The sequence below is a fragment of the Euprymna scolopes genome, chromosome 11 (assembly GCF_053919585.1).
Source record: "Euprymna scolopes isolate OS-2025 chromosome 11, ASM5391958v1, whole genome shotgun sequence".
In the NCBI taxonomy this organism is placed as follows: domain Eukaryota; kingdom Metazoa; phylum Mollusca; class Cephalopoda; order Sepiida; family Sepiolidae; genus Euprymna; species Euprymna scolopes.
The window spans coordinates 19,650,884-19,674,491 of NC_136492.1; the positions used below are offsets into that span (position 1 = coordinate 19,650,884).

Below are 23,608 nucleotides of genomic sequence, written 5' to 3' on the forward strand. Positions count from 1 at the left end.
AAAAAAAAATTTATTTGTTTTCACCACCAACCCCCACCTCATCTCAGAATATACTTTGAGAATGCGCTAGTGATTCATCTATTCATACAATTAGTATTTAACAAAGCTATCTTGCCGGGTCTTCAAGGTCAGAAAAGGTTAGCTAAGTGGTTAATGACCCGAACAGACAACCTGGATGTACCAAGTTTGAATCCAGTTTGTTCCACAAAAACACTTTTACTTAGGATGTTGGCAACCTTCACGTGGTGCCACGCGTAAGAAACTAGAAATATATCATGAGAAGGTGGTGAATCATCTGATTCATATGAAATTAATGCATGAATACAAGGCCAGACCCAAATATCATTTCAGTTGACAAATCATTTTCCTTCTGACATGACAATCTGCATTTGTCATTGCTGTAAATCTAAAGTTATCTAGTAAGATTTTTTAAAAAGTTAGACTCAAATAGCATTTAAGTTGAAAAATCAAACTTTACTTAGAACACATCAATTTTCATGTTTTATCTTGTACTATGTTATAGACAATATAATAGCGTACTTCACTACAATTTCTTTTCTTTTTTTTTAATCACTTACACTAACACATACAACTGCTCATATGAAATCAATGACTATTCAATCTAAAGAGACAATGGACACCTCTGTAAGAAGATAGCTGCGTGTGTAATTGTGACACATGGGTTGCGCAGTCACCAACCATACTTCTCCTGAATCGGCACTGTTTGGGTCCAGTGGCAAAGAGAGATCCAAGACTGACTGGAAACAATACCAAGATAAGCGGAGAGCATATACAGTACCTGGAATTCCCAAATTGTCGCCCATTTTAGTACTGACCAGGCTCAACATAGCTTAACTTTGGTGATCTGGCAGGAGCCGGTGTGTCAACATGATTATGCCATATGTGAAATAATTTTAAACAATCATCTAAAAATAAAAACTAGCAAGAGGGATAACACGTTTTTATTGAAAAAAAATTTTTTATTTCATTTTCTGTATAAGTAAACAATGTGTGAATAAATAGAAATTAAAGACTAAAATGACATCAGTACTTTCTGGATAACGCAGAGCAGATTAATCTAGTAACGCATACATACGTGCATGTAATTATAGATAGGAAATAAGGAAATAAGGAGAAAACGAAATATATACAAAGTGGAACAATAAAATTTTCGCCCTAGAAAAGGCGATATGATTCCATTTCCATTTGATGAAAACCAGTTTTCTTTTTTTTTTTTTTTGTTGCAGGCCATCTACTAGTTGGTCAGTTGTGTACAAATCCCAAAATCAATAGGAGCCTTCTATCATGTCTGAAAGTGACACAATGTTCAACAAGTGAGATCGGAGATGTGCCGCTATACAACTCATGCTCTCTACCAATCCCAGTTCTGATAACATGACCACTGCCAGCACCCTCAAAATGCAAATCTGAATGGTTCAACGCTTGAGGGCACAGCTCAACCCATCAGACAACTCACGGTTATGGTCTTTCATGTTGTTTCCAGTGAAGGCCACATCATGCCACCTCACATTTTCGAAGTCGGCTTGAAAGTCAACACCAAAGTGTACCTGGATGTGCTAAAGAGTGTGATGATCCCCTGGTGCAATTAGGTGGCCACTGGCAGACTCTGGGTGTGGCAGTAGGACTCCGTGTCAGCTCATAGCCAAAAAGACCCAGGCTTGGTTTCAGAAGAAATGCTGCAACTTTGTACCTTTCTCCCACAGGCTCCTTTCCTCCCCAACATGACTTCCCACAACACCAAAGCCAGCCTGATCGCTTCCATCCACCGAGTATTCACCAAGCTCCCAACGGTGCTTGTAGAAAAGGCGTGCTCCCAGTTCTGGACCCGTATCAGGGTAGTGATTGAGGTTGAAAGCGGCCACATTGAATAGATGTCAGCCCTACTACATAATTAAGTCACCTAAATTGATTTTTTTTAAATAAAAGTTTTAAAATAAAGCTTTAGTGTTGTTTTCTTTCGGGTGACAATTTTATCGTTATACCCTGTAGAAAAAGGAATAATTTAATAGAACAGACATAAACAGCATTTAAGTTGATAAATCGAACTTTGCTTTTGATTAACCCATTTTTATTTGTTATTGTTATACCATGTTATTTATAACACTTCGTCACAACTTATTTAAAATTAGTCTGTTTGATATGACTGTTGATATGAGACATTTAAAAAAATAAATAAATAAAAAATAAGGGGCTATAACCCTTTAATCGAAAATAACAGTGGTCTAAACTAAAAGTTGTTTCTTCTTTGGTATAAGTTGAAAAATATGCAAACAAATAAAAAATAAAATGACTTCACTGCATCCCGGGCAACGCCAGGTTGGTACAATTAGTAAAACATACATACAAGCATGTATAGGTATAGATAGAAAAAAAAAAAGGCAGAAAACAAACTATATAGAACAAGAAATAATTTAACACAGAATCAAGAATAGCATTTAATCGAACAAAGTTGGATCATCCAACTCTGTTCAATAAATACTATTCTTGACAAAGTTTTATAACTGAAACGAAATATTCAATCTAAAAAAGCATGTCTGTTGAATTATTTCTTATTTTATATACTTTGTTCTCTGCTTGTTTTCTTTTTCTTAAGAAAAACAATGCTGAAAAAGATAAAATCTCATAAAAAAAAAAGAAAAAAAAAATCCAAACAAAATTTTTGCCATATTCAACCTAAATTAACAATAAAATATGACAAATCAATATTTGATTCAGACTAGCCATTTCTCCCTTTTTATTTTTGTAACACGTTCTTTACATCAAAACAAAGTGTAATTCACTTCAGTTTCTTCCCCCCCCCCAAAAAAAAGAAAGTATTCTAAGATTGTTTTAATAGAAAGTTTTAAAGGATGACCTTTAAAAGCTCAAAATGAAAGGGAGATAATTCCTACTTAAAGGTACGAATTTTAGTTAACTCCCTTACATTTAATCATTTTTTTTTTTTGTCCATCCATTTCTTTGTAACTTATACAAGTAAACATTAAAGGCTGTCGTTGGAGAGGAACAAGAGAAAAATTCAGCATGAGCATTAAAAATGATTTCGTTGTTTTTTATTATATATTATCAATTTATGCCATTATTAATAAATATTACATGAGGAATCATCTAAGAGTTAATATTTGAGTTGCATTTTTAGATAGACATGACATCAGGTCAAAATCAGTGGTCATTTTGTTTTGATATAGCTTATTTGCATGCTATTGATGCATTTCAAGCATGCTTTTCTCAATTTTACATGCATAATACTAACAGGATTTTAAATGGAAATGATTTTTCATTTTAGAATATACTAGCAAAAAATGTAACATATTCTATCCCTCTTTCGTTTTGCCCAGCCCATTTCTTTTCTGGATATACACAAACATAACTCTAGTCAACAAAGGGGAAATAACTCTGGAAAAATAATCAGTTACTTCTCTTTGCCTGATACCATTAAAAATTATGCTTACTTCTTGATATAGTCTCCAAAAAATTAATGGGTTTTTAAATTATAGATATTTTTATGGGGTTATGTCAATTAAAAAAAATACCATTATAAGAGGTTGTTAGGTATTTTTCAAGTTTTAGCAAGATACACAGACAACTGCCCTTTATATTATAGATTACAAAAAATTACATAAAAGCATTTGAATCCTTATACAAAACTTTTCTCATGTTTTTCAGTGATCACAACCTTTAATGTTTACCCTTGCACATTATTATTACAAAAATTAAAAATCATTAATTTTAATAAAATGATATGCACAAATCTTGGGCTAATAATTATTCCAACTAAGATTATTACAATACAGACGGTTATAAATAGTGGCCTAAAAAGCTCAAAATGAAAGCAAGATAATTCCTATTTTAACTTAAAGGCATGGATAGGAGTTAACTCCCTTACATTTAATCACTTTTTTTCCCCACTTCCCACCTATTTGTAACTTACAGTATTATTTCATTAACATTATATATTGTTTTGTTTTTTTTTTAGACTAAAATGAAATTAATAAATCCTGGGCTATGCTGGATAGGTAAATCGATAAATATAATAAAATATAAATAGATAAATATTTTAGAACAATTCTCAGATCACAATAAAGTGTATCAAGTCTGTTCAAAAACAATTTTGCACAACTGCATTTGCAATTTTCATACAAATTTTAAAAAAATATGAAAGAACAAAATGTACAATTCAACATAATGAAAATAGTTGCATTGTTTTTAACATTTTTTTTTTTTTTAATTGTATTCTTTCAAGTTTAACTGTAAGGGAATGGGTTTTTAATGCAGGTTAGGTAGTTATGGGGGAGTGGTTTGTTCAAGTACTCACTCATTCACTCTTCTATCAAATATTGCGGCACGCCAATGGCATGGGTTAAAGCCTTAAATACAAGGATAGAAACTTTGGTACCAACACAGAGAAGACCCATTTTTCCATGAATGTTGCCTCAGCATGTTCCGGCAGCTTAAACAACCGAATATAGAGAAACACTCAGTTAATGAAAATCACTCAACCAGACGACAATGCAAACGTGTGTGTGTGGCCAATAAAAATCTCAAATGTCTCATAGCAAGTTTAAAAATAAACCCTTAAGACAGTAACATTTCTTTAAAAAAAATAAATAAATAATTAACCAAAGTAAATCAAAAAGTTTTCAAAAGCGTTTCTTATAAAAATAAAATAAAAATAATGAAAAAAAAAATTTCATTTGTTTCTACGTATTTTACAATAAAATAATTATTCATGAAATTTACCGTAGGTTGCTTTTTATTTTAAAAAGTTTTGTTCCATTTATCTTGAAATTACTATTACAATCAATGTTTTCTATCATGTTTTTCTTTTTCCAGTGTTTTAAAATTTTATCAGCACTCAGAATACATAAGCTGCCTGAATATTATGACAACATTCACAAAAAAAAAAAAAAATCGAATCGTTCTCTGCAGAAGTACCAAAACTTTATACTGTCAAACAAAAAAAAAATATTAAACGCTCAATTTTTGAATAAGTCAATGAAAGCAAGCAAGAGGTGTGCAATCTCTAACTGCACATCCTGATTCGATATTGGTTTTAACCAGGAACAAAAATAGGACTCCAAGACGACCAGAAAAAAATGCTGGTTTAAGTGAAGGAGAACTGGTGTTATATAAACGTTTTCATACTACTAAACTAGTGACCTTACTATTTCCTTCATAGATGGAGGGGTAAGAAAAATGGGTTCAAACCTTCCCAAGGACACTAAAGTTACTTATTTACAACCAATTCCAAATTGTAGTTTATAGGATTTAGAATTAGTCTACAAGTGTCTGCATATTGATTGTTACATTAATATTTGATTGTTCCTGTTTTCATGTTAACAATATTCGATTATTCCTTTTTTCATATTAACAATATTCGATTATTCCTTTTTTCATATTAACAATATTCGATTATTCCTTTTTTCATATTAACAATATTCAATTATTTCTTTTTTCATATTCACAATATTCGATTCTTTTTCATATTAACAATATTACAAGAAATTAACAAGCTTATAAATAATTTAGAACTACTTTCAAAATGCTATCATCTCTAATAGTTATATTGCTAAGTAATACCACTAATGCAATATGAAGGGTTTGAGCTGCTTCTGCAGTATAATAAGATTTCAAACAAATGCATTTCAAGTAGAAACACTATTATTACATACTTAGGCATCATTTCAAAATTAGTATAAATTACAAAAACTGATCCAGTAGAACATGTTCTAGATCTACTGTTTTACAAAAGATATAGATAGCAATCAGATGTTTCTGTTTGAAATGGCAGATTTTCAAAGAAAGCAAGGGTGATAAGTCAGTTTGTCATACAAAATTGATCACAAGGAACTGTTTCACATTAAAACAGAATAAAACTTTAATTCGATAAATTTTATTTTTGCTTGTAATTATTTCTCTACTTCATTTATTGTAATTTTTTAAATTTATACTAATTTTGACATGATATGTAAGTATATAATAGTTTTGGGTTTTTTTTTTTTAAACCTAAAATGCATTTCTTCAAAATCCCATTATACCGCAGAAGCAGCAGATTTTAGTATTTATACCCGTTACCAGTCAGGCATATCTGCTGTTGAGTTTCCATTCAGACAATCCTGACCAGTCGTTTTGAGCAACCTCTGATACCTATTGTCACTCAGGCAATATGGGTTCGTCAATCCAAAGTAAATCTTAAACTATTCTTACAGTATAATTTGAAAAAAAAAATCCAAATAAAATTAACCTTTTTATACTTATAACATGTTCTTGACATTAAAAAATAGAAAAAAAGATTTTAATCAAGAATTTAAAAAATTGTTACTAAATCTATTTTATTTTTTATTTCAAATAGCACAGGGCATATTTCAAATATTTACAACCGGTGGCCGAGATTGTCCAAATGATAGGAATCTGAGGTTGCTTGACACCAAATGACATTGCCTGAATAGAGAATTAGCAGCAGCTGGTGTGTCTGGAAGGCATAAACAGTAAAACTGTAATAAAGACCTGTTTGTGTGATGTATCATTTTTGTTTTTTCTTGCTCGTATTAAAATAGTTTTAAGGATGTACTTGCAGTGACATTCACCCCAGAGTCAGTAGAGTTGGTCCTTTCCAAGGAATTCACCACATCCAAAATCAATGCCAAGTATATACATCATTCTATTGCCACTGATGTTTAAATGAGCGGTAGCCAGTTTTGATTCCACCAGTGAACACCATAAACCCGATGGACTGATAATCAGTTTTTTGCATTTTGAGCCACGTTCTGAGTGGTTTATCATACGGCATCTTCATCTCGCCAAGTGGAACCAGATCTGTGCCTTTTTTGAGGCAATTTGACTCGCTGACGCCAAAGAGCATGAACAAAACTAGTGAAGATGCGTCATGAGAAGAGCTTGTTGAACAGAAGATTTGGCACCACATATGGACTGCTGCATTGGAGACAAATTGCTGACAGTGAACTCAGAGGATTCCATACAGACAGTAGTGATCAAAACTCTTAAGTCTGAAAATTTGCAGCTCTCATCAACCAGGACACACACTCACTCTCTCATAGATATATATAAATATATATATATATATATATATATATATATATTAGATGAACAATGATGGAAGAGCCTCAAAAACAGACGTCCATTCACCTTGACCTAAAAGACAAGACCTAATTTTGTTTCCCTACCATATACTTCCCCTATGACGTAACTTCCAATACACGTCGGCCTAACCTTTAACTTACAGACTTTAAGAAAATTCTTTTATTGTAAATTATTAGAATAATGTTCAGATTTACGTTTTTAGCACTAGTGAATTATATTTCTTTTTACCATGTATATAAAAGAGTAAATAACAAACGAAAAATGGTTTTATAAAGAATAAAAAGAACATTTTTTTTATTATTATCTGAAGAATAGGTTCGCAAACATTTTGCTTCCAATGTATTTTGCTCATATGATATTGCAACATCTGCAAAAAATGTTTCTAAGATAGTATGAATACACGGTCATCCCTACAATAATAGGCTGAGATTTAACATTTGGAGACGCTGATTGGAGGCAAGTTTTACCATCCCTGCCATTACTTCTAGAAAAAAATTTTTTTTTTTTTTTTTTTTACATAGGCATAACTTATCAAGGCCAGAGACCACTCGAGGATGAGGATTCTCACCATCGAGATAAACAAGTACAAGTTCTCAAACAAAAGAAATTTTTAAAAAATATATAAAAAATAAAAAATTTCTCATTGAAATATGCATTTACCTTTGTTTATTCAAAACCATCTGTCTCTTCATTTATAGTAATTTGTTAGCAATTACCAAATTTATCAATTATTTCATTGTGATTCTTATTATTTGCTATGTAACACACAAACAAAAATCTCACAAGGGAATTTTTCTCTTCGTTTTCGACTGTTACAAACGTTCAACTGTTACATTAATTATCTCAGAAAATTCATATCGTCTCCACTATACAAATTTTTTTTTTTTGAATTGTACAATAGCCTGACATAGGGATGACCATGTATGAATATCATAGAACAAGTAATAAACTTGTATCACTTGTAATTTAACATCAGGTTTAACAAGAGATGATCTAGACAGTTTTCAATAAATAACTCGATTCTAGAAACATTTTCAGAGAGAGACTAACGCGAGTTCTCAATGACACTCACAATATTAAAAGGTTTCGTATTTATATAAATCTGTATTATAGATTTTGTATTTATATAAATCTCTATTGTAGGCATTATTCAAGTTTTGCTCACTCCTAATTCAATGTAGTTGATCAATGCTGTGTTAGCAAACCATTGTATAATGTATAAGTACGATCAGAGATTTGTAAAGGTTTTAACTATATTAAAATTTGACAAGTTGAATCCACACAAATATACTTAGAAAATACTAAGGTTTGATTCGAATTATTATTATTTTTTTAAAATTCAAACCTGCTGTTATCAAATCGTGTCAGGTTTATTATTTTCAGAATAATATCAAATAGGTTAAACACCTACTTTAAAAAAGAAATATTTTGAGATTTTGTTTTTCCAGGAGAGCGTTTTTGTTTTTGTATTCACAAGATGGAATCAGTACAAAGATTGAATCAATCATTGATTTGAAATTTTGTATTAAAAAAAAAAAAAAAAAAAAATGAAAAATCATTAAAGAATTTTTTTTTCCTCCATTATTTGATTAATTTCTAGAATTTAAAGCTCATAGCGAAAAAAAAAAAAAAAAAAAAAGCATTTTTTTTCTACAGACAACAAACCGAAAAAGTGGTCAAGAAACAAAAATGTCAAAATTACATTTATTGGGTGGATTTCTATCAGTATTTTGTGCCCGGGTAGGCAGAAGAATAACTTGCCTAAGTAGGTAGAAGAATAACTTGCCTTTGGTAACATTTATTTGTTACATATGTTTCTGGATCATTTTTTTGTTTTGTTGCCTATAGTAAAAAAAATGCCCTTCAACCCCCAAAAAACTAATTCTTAATCAGGAGTCTGTGGTAATTTTCTAGGTGATTAAAGAATTACAAAGAAACTTACAGATATAAGTAAATATACAAAAATGTAAGCAAATTCAATAAAAGACGATAACTTGGCAATAATAACTTAATAGATGACAATTTGAAATCATGATTTTGCGTGTGTGTATGTGTGTGTGTGTGTGTGTGTGTGTGTGCGCTAATGCAGAATAGACATCTAAAGAATTTCAATACTTCTGGAGATTTCCATGAATCTTGACATTGATACAGGATGGAGCATAAGTCACTTCGTGTTAGAAATCCCTTGTGTTTGTGAAGTTGTAAATTGAGGCCATTATTTTTCATACATAAATCAAAATAAAATTCTAATCTTTAAACTATGTAATAAAATAGAATTAATAAAGTACACTCATATTACAAAAAAACAAAAAAAGACATTTTTAAATGGTAAATTAACCACCCTGAATGCTTTTTTTTTTTTTTTAAATCTTTAGTGTGGATTTTTTTTTTTAGTGGCCCAGAATAGAGCAATGCTTTTATTCCCCCACCTCGTGCTTTTTTTTTTTTTTTTTTTTTTTTTGTTACTTTTTTGTGTGTGTGTGTGTGTGGGGGGGGGTTTACAGATGATATATATTTTTAATTCTTTCATCGTTTTCTTGTGTGTGCGATGGTCTGTAGCCACTTCGACATATGGATTCCAGTGCTTTGGGGGTTGGAGGGAGGGATAAGAAAGATTACAAATGAAAATAGAGGCCGACAAATTAAGAATTATTGGTATATTTACGAAATATTAGAAAAAGGTAAAGTAGTAGAAAGCGATTTTACCTAAATAGAAGAAGGTGGGCGATGTTCTTTATATATATATATATATATATATATATATATATATATATATATATATATATATATATATATATATATATATATATAAACACGGATACCAATTAGAAATATGAGAAAGCCAACCGTAAAAGGGTCGGGTTTTTCAAATATTTGATTTCAGAATTTATCATCTGCATATCTCAGCAGAGTCCGGAATTTGTTGTCGAAATTCGTGAATCTCTGTTAAATTCTTAGATGTCTATTCTGCGTTTGTACCTTTTTTTCCTAAGAAAGTTCGAGAAAACACTACCAGAAACTTACTTTAGAATATATATATATATATATATATATATATATATATATATATATGTCTAGATATGTTTAAGAACTAAAATTTTTCAAAAATAGATGCAGTTCTTTAGAGAGTTTTACAGCCAAAATGACACAGCAGAAATTTAGTATTGCCTTCGATTAAGGAGGGGGATAAGGGTGTTAAGAGAATCATCCATTCTGATTGGTTTAAATAATTCCTTTTATTAAATCACAAGTTTCATCATAAATGCTTGTGATCAGAGAATGAACAGTAGACGTTAAGGCAGTGGTTCCCAACCTTTTTTTTTTATGATGGAATACTGTTGAGATCTTTACGTTTTTGTGGCACAGTATTGAGCTCTTTAAATTTTTGAGGCACACTGTTGAGCTCTTTAAATTTTTGCGGTACACCCATCACAAAAAATGAATACATTCTAAGTATCAAGACTTTTGCAATAAAATAAATCATCTAAGGCAATTTTTTTATTCGTATAAAAGTTATATCAAGTATTCACTATTCGCCCGCACAATACATGAATATTGTATAAAAAATGGCAACCAAAAAAAAATATGTTAATATTGTAAATGAGATAGATGGCAGAAAGCAGCACAACGTTTATAAAATCAATGTTTATAAACATTGATAAGTTTAAAGTATTGAACAATTTAAACAAACGATTTATTACGCATTTTATTTCCTTTTTTTATATTTAAACATCAGTATTACGTAAGTAAAAAAATATGCGAGTATTTTATTGCATTTATTTGCTTCTGCATGAGAGCAAAATGTGACACAAGGTCGTTTTTAAGGGAGGGAGAAAAACCAGCTCCCCCAAAAAGGGGCACTCTGGCAGTTACAAAAAGTACAAATTGCCTTAGCATAGAAGGGTTTCCCTTACATTGACTAAGGACAAATTAACTTTAGTGTAGCATCAGAACAGATACTACACTTGGATTTATATTTTATTTCGCAAAACAAAAAGTTTAACAAAACCAAAATTAAGCACAAGACCAATCAAAAAAGTGAAGTAGAAGGGTGTCACTGTACCTATGATTTGTCTACGGCAATCCTAGCTAGAGTTCTCAATCACCATAATACCACAAACATACCAGGGGGTCGTCCTACTTAATATTCTCAAATCAAATCGTTTTTTTTTTTTTTGTTTTTTTTTTTAATTAATAAAAAACTCAAGGCCAGATATCTTATTTTATTTTATTGATACAAGCTGTAGTCTATACGAAAGCTGTTTTTCACCTATAACTTCTTCGTGTCACATCAGTAATCATTCCGCAACACACTATTGTGCCACGGCAAGGTGGTTGGGAACCACTGCCTTGAGATCTAATCAATTAGACTGAAGATTGTATCTTTCTTCCACTGCTAAAATTTAATAATTTTGAGAACAAGTAATTTTTTTTTTTGTTTTTTTTATTATTTTTTTTTAATCTATATATATGTATTTTTTTTTTTTAAATAAATTTTCCTCTTTTTAGGTTATAAAATATATATTATACAATAGGGAAAACTATTTCTATTTAAGAAAAAAAAAATTTTACAAGCACGCACGCACGCGCACACACATGCTGTCACAAGGGAAAATATTATGAACACACAAGGGTAAATAAAACAAAAGAAAAAAAAAAAGGTGAAGGGGATTGGATACAGGGTGTAATTCTTGGACAGACAAAAGGAGTTGGTAATCATAGACAAAGAGTGAGAGAGAGAAAAATAAAATAAAAGCAAGGTAACCCATGCCATGGTGAAGAAAACAGTTACTATAAAAAGGTAATGACAAAGGTAAAGGTTATCCCATATCATTGACTTGGTCAACTGGGATACAAAGGAAACAGTTACATGGGCAAAACAATTATGTACACACACAGTGATGGGTGGGAGGACGGGACAAAGATAGTGAGATTCTGACACGTGGCAACGCTGGAAAGGGAACAAACACAGGTATCCTGTGCAATCGATTAAAATAAATAATAAAATAAAAGAGGTTACTTATAAGACGGAGAGGGTTGGGAGGGTAATAATAAAAAAAAATAAATAAATAAATAAATAAAATAAAAGACTAACATGAAAACAGGACAGACATGCAGAAAACACTGGAGACCAACAGATGGGATGTATATATTAAAAAAAAAAAAAAATTATATGTAAATATATATTTTTTTTTTTTGGCAGTACTAAGTTGGGAACACATCTCTCTGAAACAAGAATTCATTTTGGTAAATATCTATGATAGATGGCGTTTTTTTTATGCAGAAAATAAATATAATTAGAATAAATTGTGACTCAAATATGTTTTTATAAAATCTTCATAAAATACGAAAAAGTCTTCTGCAAAAAAAAAAAAATAAAAAATAAAAAAATTTAACTTTGACTCTACGGTTATTTTTTTTTACTTATGAAAGTGGATACAGATCGTCGTCGACTTGCAGCCTATTATGCATATATATATATATATATATATATATATATATATATATATATATATATATATATAATGTTATATTCATAAAGAATAGAGCAATTTTTTGTAGGAAATCTTAATGCGTAGCAGACCAAAAATAAAAGTTAAAAAAAAAACAACAAAAAAAATCTTAGTCTGATCTCAAATGTATTTCAACACAATAGGGCCTTTTCAAATGAATGAGCTGGTCAAGACTTGCTGTCTGATATGCGATGAATAGGAAATCTCAACAATCTCACTCATGTTAAAAAGCTCTATTGGGTTGAAAAAACTTTATGAGATCGGATAAAATTTTTTGTTGTTCTTTCTGTTTAACTCATTATATATATATATATATATATATATATATATATATATATATATATATATATATATAAGGTTGAAACTTTAAAACTCATTCCACCATTATGTCTTAAGTTGCTTCAGTTCGTATTTACCCGTTAAACCTCTGCATCATATGGTCTTGCATAAATTACCTTGATGTACACTCTAAACAAGTCTTAAAGCAAACTATACTCATCCACATACAGTAGTTTCATTGTATCACAACTTATCAGTGTGGTATATATATATATATATATATATATATATATATATATATATATTAGTATTCAGACGATTAATTGGAATCGGAACTTTGGGGGGGGGGTATCGGAAAAAATTGTGTCTATTTTCTGATACCAAAAACGATTCCTTTAATTATCTTTATTATTGCTTTCATTTTAAGCAATACTTTCTACTGCTGGTAGTAATAATAAAAGAATAAATATTTATTGATTTTGAGCTAACAGTAGAACTAAAATCTGTAGATCACCCACAACAATTGTCTTTTTACATTTTAGAAAATATATTCACATTTAACGTATGTTTTTACAGGTATTCAGGAAGAAAAATAACAAATTTATAGTTAGAGATTTATAAAGAATCAGAGTCGGGAATTTAGTACGGAATCGGTAATTGTATTGGAGCCGGGGGGGGGATATTGAAATCGTTCCATCATTAATATATATAGATGCTGATGATGCTAGTCACTAAGTAACATTACAGCAAAGATAGGAGTGAATGAATGGAATTTTTTCCCTTACTGACAGTTGTTTTAAAGGAAATGGAAATAATAGAAAAGACATTTGGTTGAAAATTATAGAAATTTTTAAGTTTGCACTGGTTTACTATATTCATGTATAAATGTTAGTTTTGGAGGTTTAGAAAGATTTTTATTGGTGGAAAATTATAGAAATGTCTAAGTTCATACTGGTTTACTACATTCACGTATAGGTGTTACTTTTTTGAGACAGTGGAATGCAACAGTTTACAGGCAATGAAGATAACATACTTATAAAATATGACTTAAACATGATTATTGTACAGTCTAATATTCTAGTGTCAATTTAACATGGACAGACTTACGTCCAAATCGTTTCATGATTTGTTGCTTGTAACCAATTGAGGTTGAAAGTCGACGACGACCAGTGTTTATATTTGTTTTCTGCAATATAGACTGATTTATCATTGTTAAAACTGTTTCAAAAGTATGTTCTCATTATGCAAAAATATGTGTAAAAATTGTTACTTTTTTGTTAAATGTATATTCGCTAAGCACTTTTCTTTTTTGTAAAAGCATAAGAAGGCACATATGGATTAAATATTTGATAAAAGTATACTGATTATTATTTTAATTTTGGTTAACCTGTAGATTTACACCCAAAGCTAAATCCATCCTCATTATAAAAAAAAAAATAATATTCTACTTTTTTCTTTTAAGCGATTATATATGTGAATATTAATAAAAAAACTTGACATAAAACAAAAAAAAAAAAAAAACAATTTTGGAATTTAAAGTGGGGGATCTGTTTTTTTTTATATAAATTTAATATAAACTAATCCCCCACTTCCGGGCAGTTCTAACCTCATAGGGATGTCAACTAAATTTTTTAACACTAACTCTAAGGCTTACTGGCAAGGTCGCAAACACATAATGGTTTAAAATAATAAACCTCCCACCCATTCTCAAATAACTCACTGAATTTATCTCCTATTGGAAATAAATAATTGAATAATTTTTTTTGCTAACTGTCCTAAAATGCTAGAATGTCCTAGAAATAGGAGCTCATTTTACATTAAATTTATATGCGGAAACTCGTCCACCACTATAAATTCTAAAATAACTTTTTTTTTTTAATTTTTCAGTGTGTTCAAAAAAAAATGAATCTTATTTTTTTTTTTTTTTTTTTTTTTTTTTTTTAATAGAGTGAAGTGATATTTAGCTTAGGGTGTTAATCTACAATATCTTAATTTTTCACACAAAAAATTATTCATGGGGCTAATTAGCTTTCCTAAAATATCAAAAACAATCATCTGTTGATTTAGTCAAACTTTCACTTAAATTTCACTCAAAATCATGCAATCATAATTCCTAGTCTACAAGAGGAAAAAAATCAATAAACAATCATTTTTTTTTAATAATAGATTAGTCAATGAAATAAAAGATAATTTATTATTAAGAAGTGAAAAAAAAAAACACACACAATCAAACAGTGACAACAAATAGTAGCATTATTGACTGGTAATACACTAATTTTCTTTTTTTTTTTTTTTTTTTTGCTTAAAAATAGATTTAAAAGAGAATGAAGAAATGTTAAGAAAACAAAGAAAAAAAGCATCACGAATTCATGAACCATATGTTTTTTTTTTTGTTTGTTTTTTTTAGATATTTTCTTTTTTTTTTTTATAGATTTTTAATATATTTCTTTGCAGAAAAACCGATTAAATAAAGAGTAACATTAGAATAATTCGATTAATACTTTAGAACCACATTTTTCTTTTCCTTTGCCAAGGTCATAAAACCGTTAGCAATAGACGGATGCTACTAAGCTAATTAGGGATGCATAAAACTTAGGAACATCATAATAGTTAGCTAAAATACAGAACTCTGAAAATGCGACAGTGATACATGTTCTTTCACACAATTCTGAGGCAGCACGTTCAGGACTGCAGAACACAGAATGAAAGGAGATCGCCGGTACATCTTTGACCAAACACTAGCGTGATTATGCAAAGAGTGTACATCGTCGCAAATTTGGTCTGTTTAACCACAGAACAGGGCGATATTTAAGCATTGCAGTGATGCAAGAACCATTAAATAATTAGTAATCAACAGAAGGAACTGTTACATTCCAACGAGTAGACAGCAGATTTAATCCAAGCAGATCATTATATATCAGAAGAGAGGACAGGGTTGAAGCATGGAATATGTAGTATATATCTGATGGCACGACATTGTAGGCACTCGAGAGAATCCGAAAACACCTTGCCAACTCCAACGAACATGAGGGACCCATATTCCAAGTGGAGATAAATCATTGCCTTGTAAAGCCTAGTAAGCAAATACCATTCATGAGGAATTTGGTAGCTCTGGATACGCAACACAAAGCTCCTTATTAGTCTACAGATATTTAAAAAGTGTCAGATTTTCAGTAAGACTGGTAGCAATCGTCTGACATCACTATTTGATTCAGGCTAGCCTATTTTTTTTTGTTAATTTCTCTACTATATTGTGTACAGATATCATTCATTTTGATTATATTTTTCACTTAAACTCACAGGAAGGGCTACACTGCTTGCTGTATGATCAAATACGCCTGAGCAATGCTAGATCAGGTCAACATATATGAAAGATGAAGAAAGGTTATACATAACTTTATCATATCATCAGAACAATAAGAAAAAGTAAAGGGGGGAAATTAAGAAGAAAAAAACTCTTTAGGCCATCTCTTCTAATGAGAAGCATTTAGCTTCAAAATGCCATGGCCTAAAGAGGTATTTTCTTAATATATATATATATACACACACACACCAATGATTGGATAAAAAAAAAAGGATATTCTTAAGATGTGTTTATTCACTTTGCAAGTTTAGTAATCACTATTTGATTCAAGTTAGCCTATTTTTGTTTCGTTAGTTTTTTCGCACTGCATTATTAGTACAGTTTTAATTCATTTTGATTCTATTTTTTTTTTCTTGATAATAATTTGGTGGAATAAGAGCAATCTTAAAGATACTTTTTTCTATTATTGACCTAAACTGAAAAATTATCATGGGCTTACTTCCTTGCAGACTACAACATGGGCGTCTTCAAATTAAATCAAGTATATTATCTCGAAAAAAAATAAATAAATAAAAAATAGAATCAAAATGAATTAAAACTACCAAAAATGTAGTGGGGAAACTAACGAAAAAATAAGCGAGCTTGAGTCAAATAGTAATTACTGAAGTTTTTTTTTATGAAGATATTTTAAATTAAATTGGAATTACATAAAGATTAATCAGAAGGAACTTTCTTCAGTATACACTGACAAGACTTGGCAAAGCTTCCACTAAACAGAAAGTGGAAATCAAAAAGAAACAGCTTTATTTAACATAACTAACAAACCTTCAGTTATGTAACTTTTTTCATATGTGACAATAACTTGAAAATTTGGAAATTCGGGTGTAAAAATGCCCTTTTCTCCTCCTCATAATTATAATAATTAGTAGGAATGAGAAATTTCAGTAATTGACTATTTCCAAGGAATGTCATAATGAGTTATAGACCGCGATCTAGTATTTTGAGAACATGAATAAGCTGCAACACGGCTTAACAAAAAGTTGGAGTTAGTTTTTTTAATTTCATACTAGCAGAGTTACCCGGCATAGCCTGGGGCAAAAAAACTTCTATCTTCTCTAACTCTTTCTCTCTATCTATCACTCTTTCCTTCTGTTTTACCCCTCCATCTCCTCTCTTCTGCTCAGCCCATTCTTCTGTCTGAACACACACACACACATAAATATAACTTTATTTTATATAACAGATTCCTTTAGGAGTTATTTGGCATTTTCTGTTCAAATTAGTACATAATACCTCTGAAAAACTAAAATTCCCTGGCGAAAATTAGCCCAGTTGACATCCAGACAATATATAATGTTTCTAGTCTTAGATATTATTCATCTGGGACAACACTGGTTCAAGAAAATAACAATTTTGTTGGTATTTGTTTTATCATTTTTGACTTTTCACTGAACATACAAACACAGACAACTGCCCTTTATATTATAGACTAGCCTGGATACCCGGTGTTGCCCGGATGTTTGGGAGGTGTATGTTGAGCAAAAATAAAACAAAAAGTGGTAGTAGGCAGGCAGGCAGGCAGACACGAACCCGTACCGCGTAGGAGGGAAAGAATGTGAAAAAACAAATGTGACGTCTTTGTTGTTGCTCCCATCGCCAAACCGGAAGTGACGAATGTTTAAATTAAGGCTAGTCAATCGAAAAGAAGGGGTGACTTTCAAAAATATCGGCGAAAAAACGACCCCTCCCTGTAGAAAAGTACCCAGTTGAGGGTGAAGGAATTAATGCTTTTAGCCAATTTTTCGATATTTGAGCCTTAAAATGATACTGATCTCGTGAAAATCTGTCACCTCTGTCGAAAGTTTTAGGCAGACATACAAACATACATTTAAATAGACAGATGGGATTTTATATTATAGATTACTATAAAAATTAAAAAAAAAAAAAAAATCAGCACTAGCCTTAAACATAAAAGAAAAAATCCACAACTATACTGAATGTTTCGGAATTTTTGAAATAAGAATTTGTATTATTTGAATTACTATTTTAACTTTTTTTGTTCTTTTCTCAAAGTTTCAAAGTGATATGTGCGCAGAAGAGTAAACTTTAATGGCATGGTCACGTTGAAAGAATGGATGAAAGTTCTGGAGTTAATAGACATAGGACAGTTGAGGTAACAGGGATAGTTCACAGAGGAAAGCTAAGGAAAACATTGGCGAAATTTCCTAGAGGAAAAAATACTTAATATTTTCATGAGAGAGTAAGTAACTATGATCAATGAATTTACATATTGTTTTTATTGGCAAAAAAGAAAACATTAGTAATTATGTTTTCAAGCAAAAATAATTTGCTTTAAACTATTGTTGAAAGCCATTTATAACAATTTTTTTATTTTTTGCAGACTATCAAACAAGAGGTCACTAGTTTCAAAAAAACATTTACGTAATATTTTTTTATGCTATTATGTTAATTTCTTGGAATTTATAAAACGTGTATCCAGTTAAAAGAATAAAAATCCTCTTAACTGTGAGATTAGAACCTGGGCATTGACATCGTAAAAACTACAGCCTTACCAATCTGTACTCTGCCTATCCCTTTTTTGTGTGTCAACCAATCATGTTTCCGTTTGAGTACGGAAACTATTTTACTTATATTTTCAAAAAAGTGAACACAGACGTAAAAAATTTTCTTTTCTTCGAAAGAGAGATATTTTTGAATGTAGAGCAAATTACAGATAAGAATCATGGGTTATAGTCAGAATTGTCTATTCTTTTTGATTTCCGGTTTCTATTCTGCAGGCAGGACAACAACAATAAGCAAAATATGGTCCACTTTTAATTAATGATCATCTTACTTTCAGATAATCTAGAAGCTCCACCCCTACTACCAATGTTAAGAATGGCTTTCTTATTCACTTGACAATGTTTGATTATTATTCATCCAAATGGACAGCAGAAACTGGAAGTTAAGAAGAGAATACAATTTTGACTATAACCGAATCATGGATGCATACTATTAACCCTATAAGCATTATTTTTGTTTTGTTTTGTTTTTTGTAGAAAAAATGATTTTTTTACACCTATTTTTAAAACAACTTTGTAAACCTAACCTGTCATTGTATGCACAAACAATGTATATGATATTTGTAGTATATAAGTAGAATTATTAAAATAAATTATAAAATGTGTCTAATTTGCAGACTGTGATGGCGGCCATCTTGAATTTATAATGAGGTTGATCATCTGCTGGTGGAAAAATTTTCATTTTCTCATGCATATATTTAGTCAGTTGCTGAATTTATTTTGTATATTTGTGCTATTGTGTCTATTACAACTAAAACCAGTTTTGCATGTTGTATCATCTATTAAAAACTATAAACAATCCACTATGACTATGCAATCTCTATAGCTACGTCCCTAAAAAAGATGGAGCTATTTAACCTGACATAGTGAAACAAGACGAGGAGAGAGAAACAACCTTAGAAGTTAATGTCTCCGATTATGCTGGGTTAAACAGAGTCGAGGCCAAATATAACGAAATACCAAGGTCTTATCTACAACATGAAAAGAAACTGGAATCTTAGGAAGATCTCCATCATTCTTTATATTATATATGAGCAACTGGACTCATGAAAAAGAATTTAAGAAACTACCTGGCAAATATAACCGGTGAACCAAGTGCAAGAGAGATAGAAACAATTGTTCTTCAAGGGATGGTTAAAAAGATTTCTTGGTTAGAATATATAAGATATGAGACATGAATGTCTGGCATCCGGTAGGATGCTCTATTCCCAGTTAGAACAAAATAAGAAAATAGGGAGCGAGGAGAGTGGTAGATTTATCGCAATTGTGCTCCAAAAGGGTTAATATTAAGATTATGATGATCATCATCATGGTAACTCTTGCAGGACATTTTAGATTCTTACATTAAATATTTTCATCTTGATTCTGGAGAATCATTGAGAGATCATTAGAAAACCGGCTTCGTAAGCTAGTAGGTGATGCCCTTTTCTCTACCCTGCAAACTCTTTCCCACAGAAGAGACATTGCAAGCCTGTCTCTGTTCTATCATTATTTTCACGGCAAGTGCTCATCTGAGCTCCAATCTATGGTCTCTTCTTATCAAGCTTTCACAAACAGACCCTCGACCAGCTACAACCACTATATACGATTTTCCCCACTCTCTATCTGTGCCTAAATCTAAACACAGATTCCACAAATAAGGCTTCTTTTCCGGAACTGCCCGTCTGTGAAAGACTGTCCCACTGGCCTGCTTCCCGGTGGAATACAACACAATAGCCTTCAAATCCAATGTAAACAAGTTTTTGTTGAGCCGTCCTCATAAATAATCAAATTCTACCAAATTTACACCATTAATAATTACTAAACTACCACCTTCATTAACCCTTATCTTCGAGTGGCCTTCGGGCCTTGATAAGTGGTGATTCCCAGGTAAAAAAAATAAATAAAAAATGATAAAACTAATACTGCAAAATAATGAAACACTACATGAATAACAAGATTAGAAGAAGTAACTATAAGACTAAAACTTCGACTTCAATAAGCAAATTAACCTTCCAGGCAAAATCAGATTAAACAATACCAATTTAAAATACACTTCCAGAATATTTGACTTGACTTGACTTGAGGCAATATTCACCCAGAATGGGTTGCGTCGGTTCCTTCCATAGAACACAGAATCCCAAATGAATGCAAATCACACATGATGGTTTGCAGCGACCAAGATAGTACCGCGACTGGCAGTAAACACCGTAGACCTGTGGACCTGAACCAGAATATTGCATGGAAGTTCAAATCTTGTCAAACCATAGAAAAGACAGCAGATACTTGTCTGACTTGCTATTTGCTTTCTTGCTTCTCTCCCCTCTTTTGAAATGGTTTCGTTTGGAGGCCAGAGAAAAAAAAAATTTATTAGCTAAATTCTATGTGATGAGACGTGGATACAATATAAATAAGTTTTGTTTGGATGCTAGGAAAAATACTTTTCTTTTTTTTTTTTTTACACTTAGTTACTTTTTCATGATAGGATGGATACATTATATCTATATAAAAATAAATACACACTGGTCTTTATTATTGAGCGAAGGATTCCACGTTAATTCTAACGTTACTCCTCTCTCATAAATGTTAGTCAAAATAAGATCCAAGGAGACAATTTACTAAAAATGAACAATCAAATTTTAATCAACTGTTTTAGAATATTACACCATCTGCATATTTTTTATTTATTTATTTTTTTTAAACTTTGTCGATTTTGAAACTTTTTGTATGATGGATATAGTTCATGAACTGTGATCAAGTAGCAACTGGTTTATTAGTAGCAAAATTGGCAGCAAAGTAACAAACTACAATATTCATGCACTGACCTGACAGGGAATAGTCATTCTTTCTGCTTTCGCTATCACGGATTAAAAATGATCCATGTTCGTTTTCAGGCAATAATAATTTCTTCTCTGCTTCTACCCGGCGTATCTTTCCAAAATACCATCTGCAAAAAGAGAAAACATACACAAAAATTACAATTTACATCAATTAAATATCCTTAAAAAAAGCGATCATTTCAAACTATATACAGTTATGAATTAAGAACCATTTTTTTTTTTTTTTTCAAATATGGCAATACATTATATCTATATTTATGCCCTAGGATACAATTGTTTTTTGTTTGTATATAGAAAACTAGCCTGGGTGGCTGGTGTTGCCCGGGTGTGGAGAGGTGGTGTAGGGGGGATTAAATGGAGAGAGGTGTTTAAAAAAGTGGGGGTGAGGGGTGGGGGAGATCAAAACAACAGTAGGTAACACAAGTGGAGAGAGGTCTAAATAAAAAATAAATTTTAATTTAGTAGTAGGCAGGCAGGCACGCAGGCTCGAACCCGTAACATGAAGGGGGAAAAGAAGGTGAAAAAAAAAACAAAAAAAAAACATAACGTCTTAGTTGATGCATTCATCACGAAACTGGAAGTCGCGAGCGTTGGAATTAAGGGTAGTTAATCCAACGAATACAATGACTTTGTAAAAATGTTGACAAAAAAAAAAAAAAAAAAAAAAAAAAGAAGACCCCCTCCTTGTAAAAAAACGGCCCAGTTGAGGGTGAAGTAATTCATGTTTTTGGCCAATTTTTCAAAATTTGTCGTCTGGGAGACCGAGCTTTACAACGATACCGATTTTGTCACGTTCCGACGCGTCTGTCGAAAGTTTTTGTGAGACATACAAACACATACACAAATTTTGTCTTATATATTAGATAGATTTTGAAAATGTCCTCTTCTCCTTCCAGCAACCTCTTTCCCACAGAAGAGACATTGCAAGCCTGTCTCTGTTCTATTGTTATTTTTATGACAAGTGCTCGTCTGAGCTCCAATTTATGCCCCCCCATCTGCGAAACTACTACAAAAAACACTCGTCTAGCAAAAATCGCTATCACCAATTTTCCCCATTCCCTAAACACAAATTCCATAAACAAAGCTTCTGTCTTAGAACTGAACTGCCCACCTGTGGAACTCTGTTCTGCTCATCTGCTTTCCAGCTGATTACAACATGGGCGTTTTCAAATCCAATATAAACAAGTTCTTGTCGTACCGTTCCCTTAAATAATCAAATCATATGAATTTCCACCACTAATTATCTCAGTGACTACTGTACACTTATTAACTAACCCTTAATCTCAAGGGGTCTTCAGGGCTTAGTAAGTGATGACCCCTTGTAAATATATATATATATATATATATGTATATTGTTTTTAAAATATAAACTATATATATGCTGTTCCCTGTTTGAGGGTACCAAATTGGTAAAAGGGAAAATTATTCCCAACTCGCATTTAGGTAAAAATGCACTTTCTCATAAATAATTGAATTCATTCATAACATATCGCAAAAACAAATAAATAACATTATATATATATATATATATATATATATATATATATATATATATTTATTTATATTGAAACCATGTTAAGATGTAAATATCTTTTTCAAAAACTCATTCGATTCTTTATTTTCAAACTTGGAATGTTTCTTATTAATTTCTGATAATATAATATCCATCATTAGAGTAGAAGTAAAAAAATAAATAAATAAATAAATAAATAAAATGATTTTTTTTTTTTAAATAAAATATTTACATCTTAATGCAGCTTCAAAACAATTTTTCATTTCGTTAAAGATGCTTCAAAGAGCTGTTTGCCGATTCTTATAACTTTATAAAGCAGTTTTCCATGAACACATGTTTTGCTGTTACTATGACTCATCAGCGTAATTGACTATGACATGGTTTGAACCTACAGAACTGTAGCTGAATGGAGAAGTGGTCACAAAGTTTTATTATAACAGAGATACGTGCATGCCTGAAAGCACAAGTTAATTTTTTAA

At 31.0% G+C, this 23,608-nt stretch overlaps 1 protein-coding gene across 3 annotated transcripts in view; it reads right to left on the reverse strand.

Annotated features, from left to right (window-relative positions):
- The window catches only part of LOC145287790 (tyrosine-protein kinase Src42A-like), a 430,888-nt gene that overhangs the window by 259,907 nt on the left and 147,373 nt on the right, over window positions 1–23,608 (reverse strand). For all 3 annotated transcript variants that reach the window (XM_080135622.1, XM_080135620.1, XM_080135621.1), the window contains exon 2: window positions 21,602–21,723. In XM_080135622.1, coding sequence (XP_079991748.1) covers window positions 21,602–21,723 — 122 coding nt within the window. The remainder of the gene's footprint in view (window positions 1–21,601; window positions 21,724–23,608) is intronic.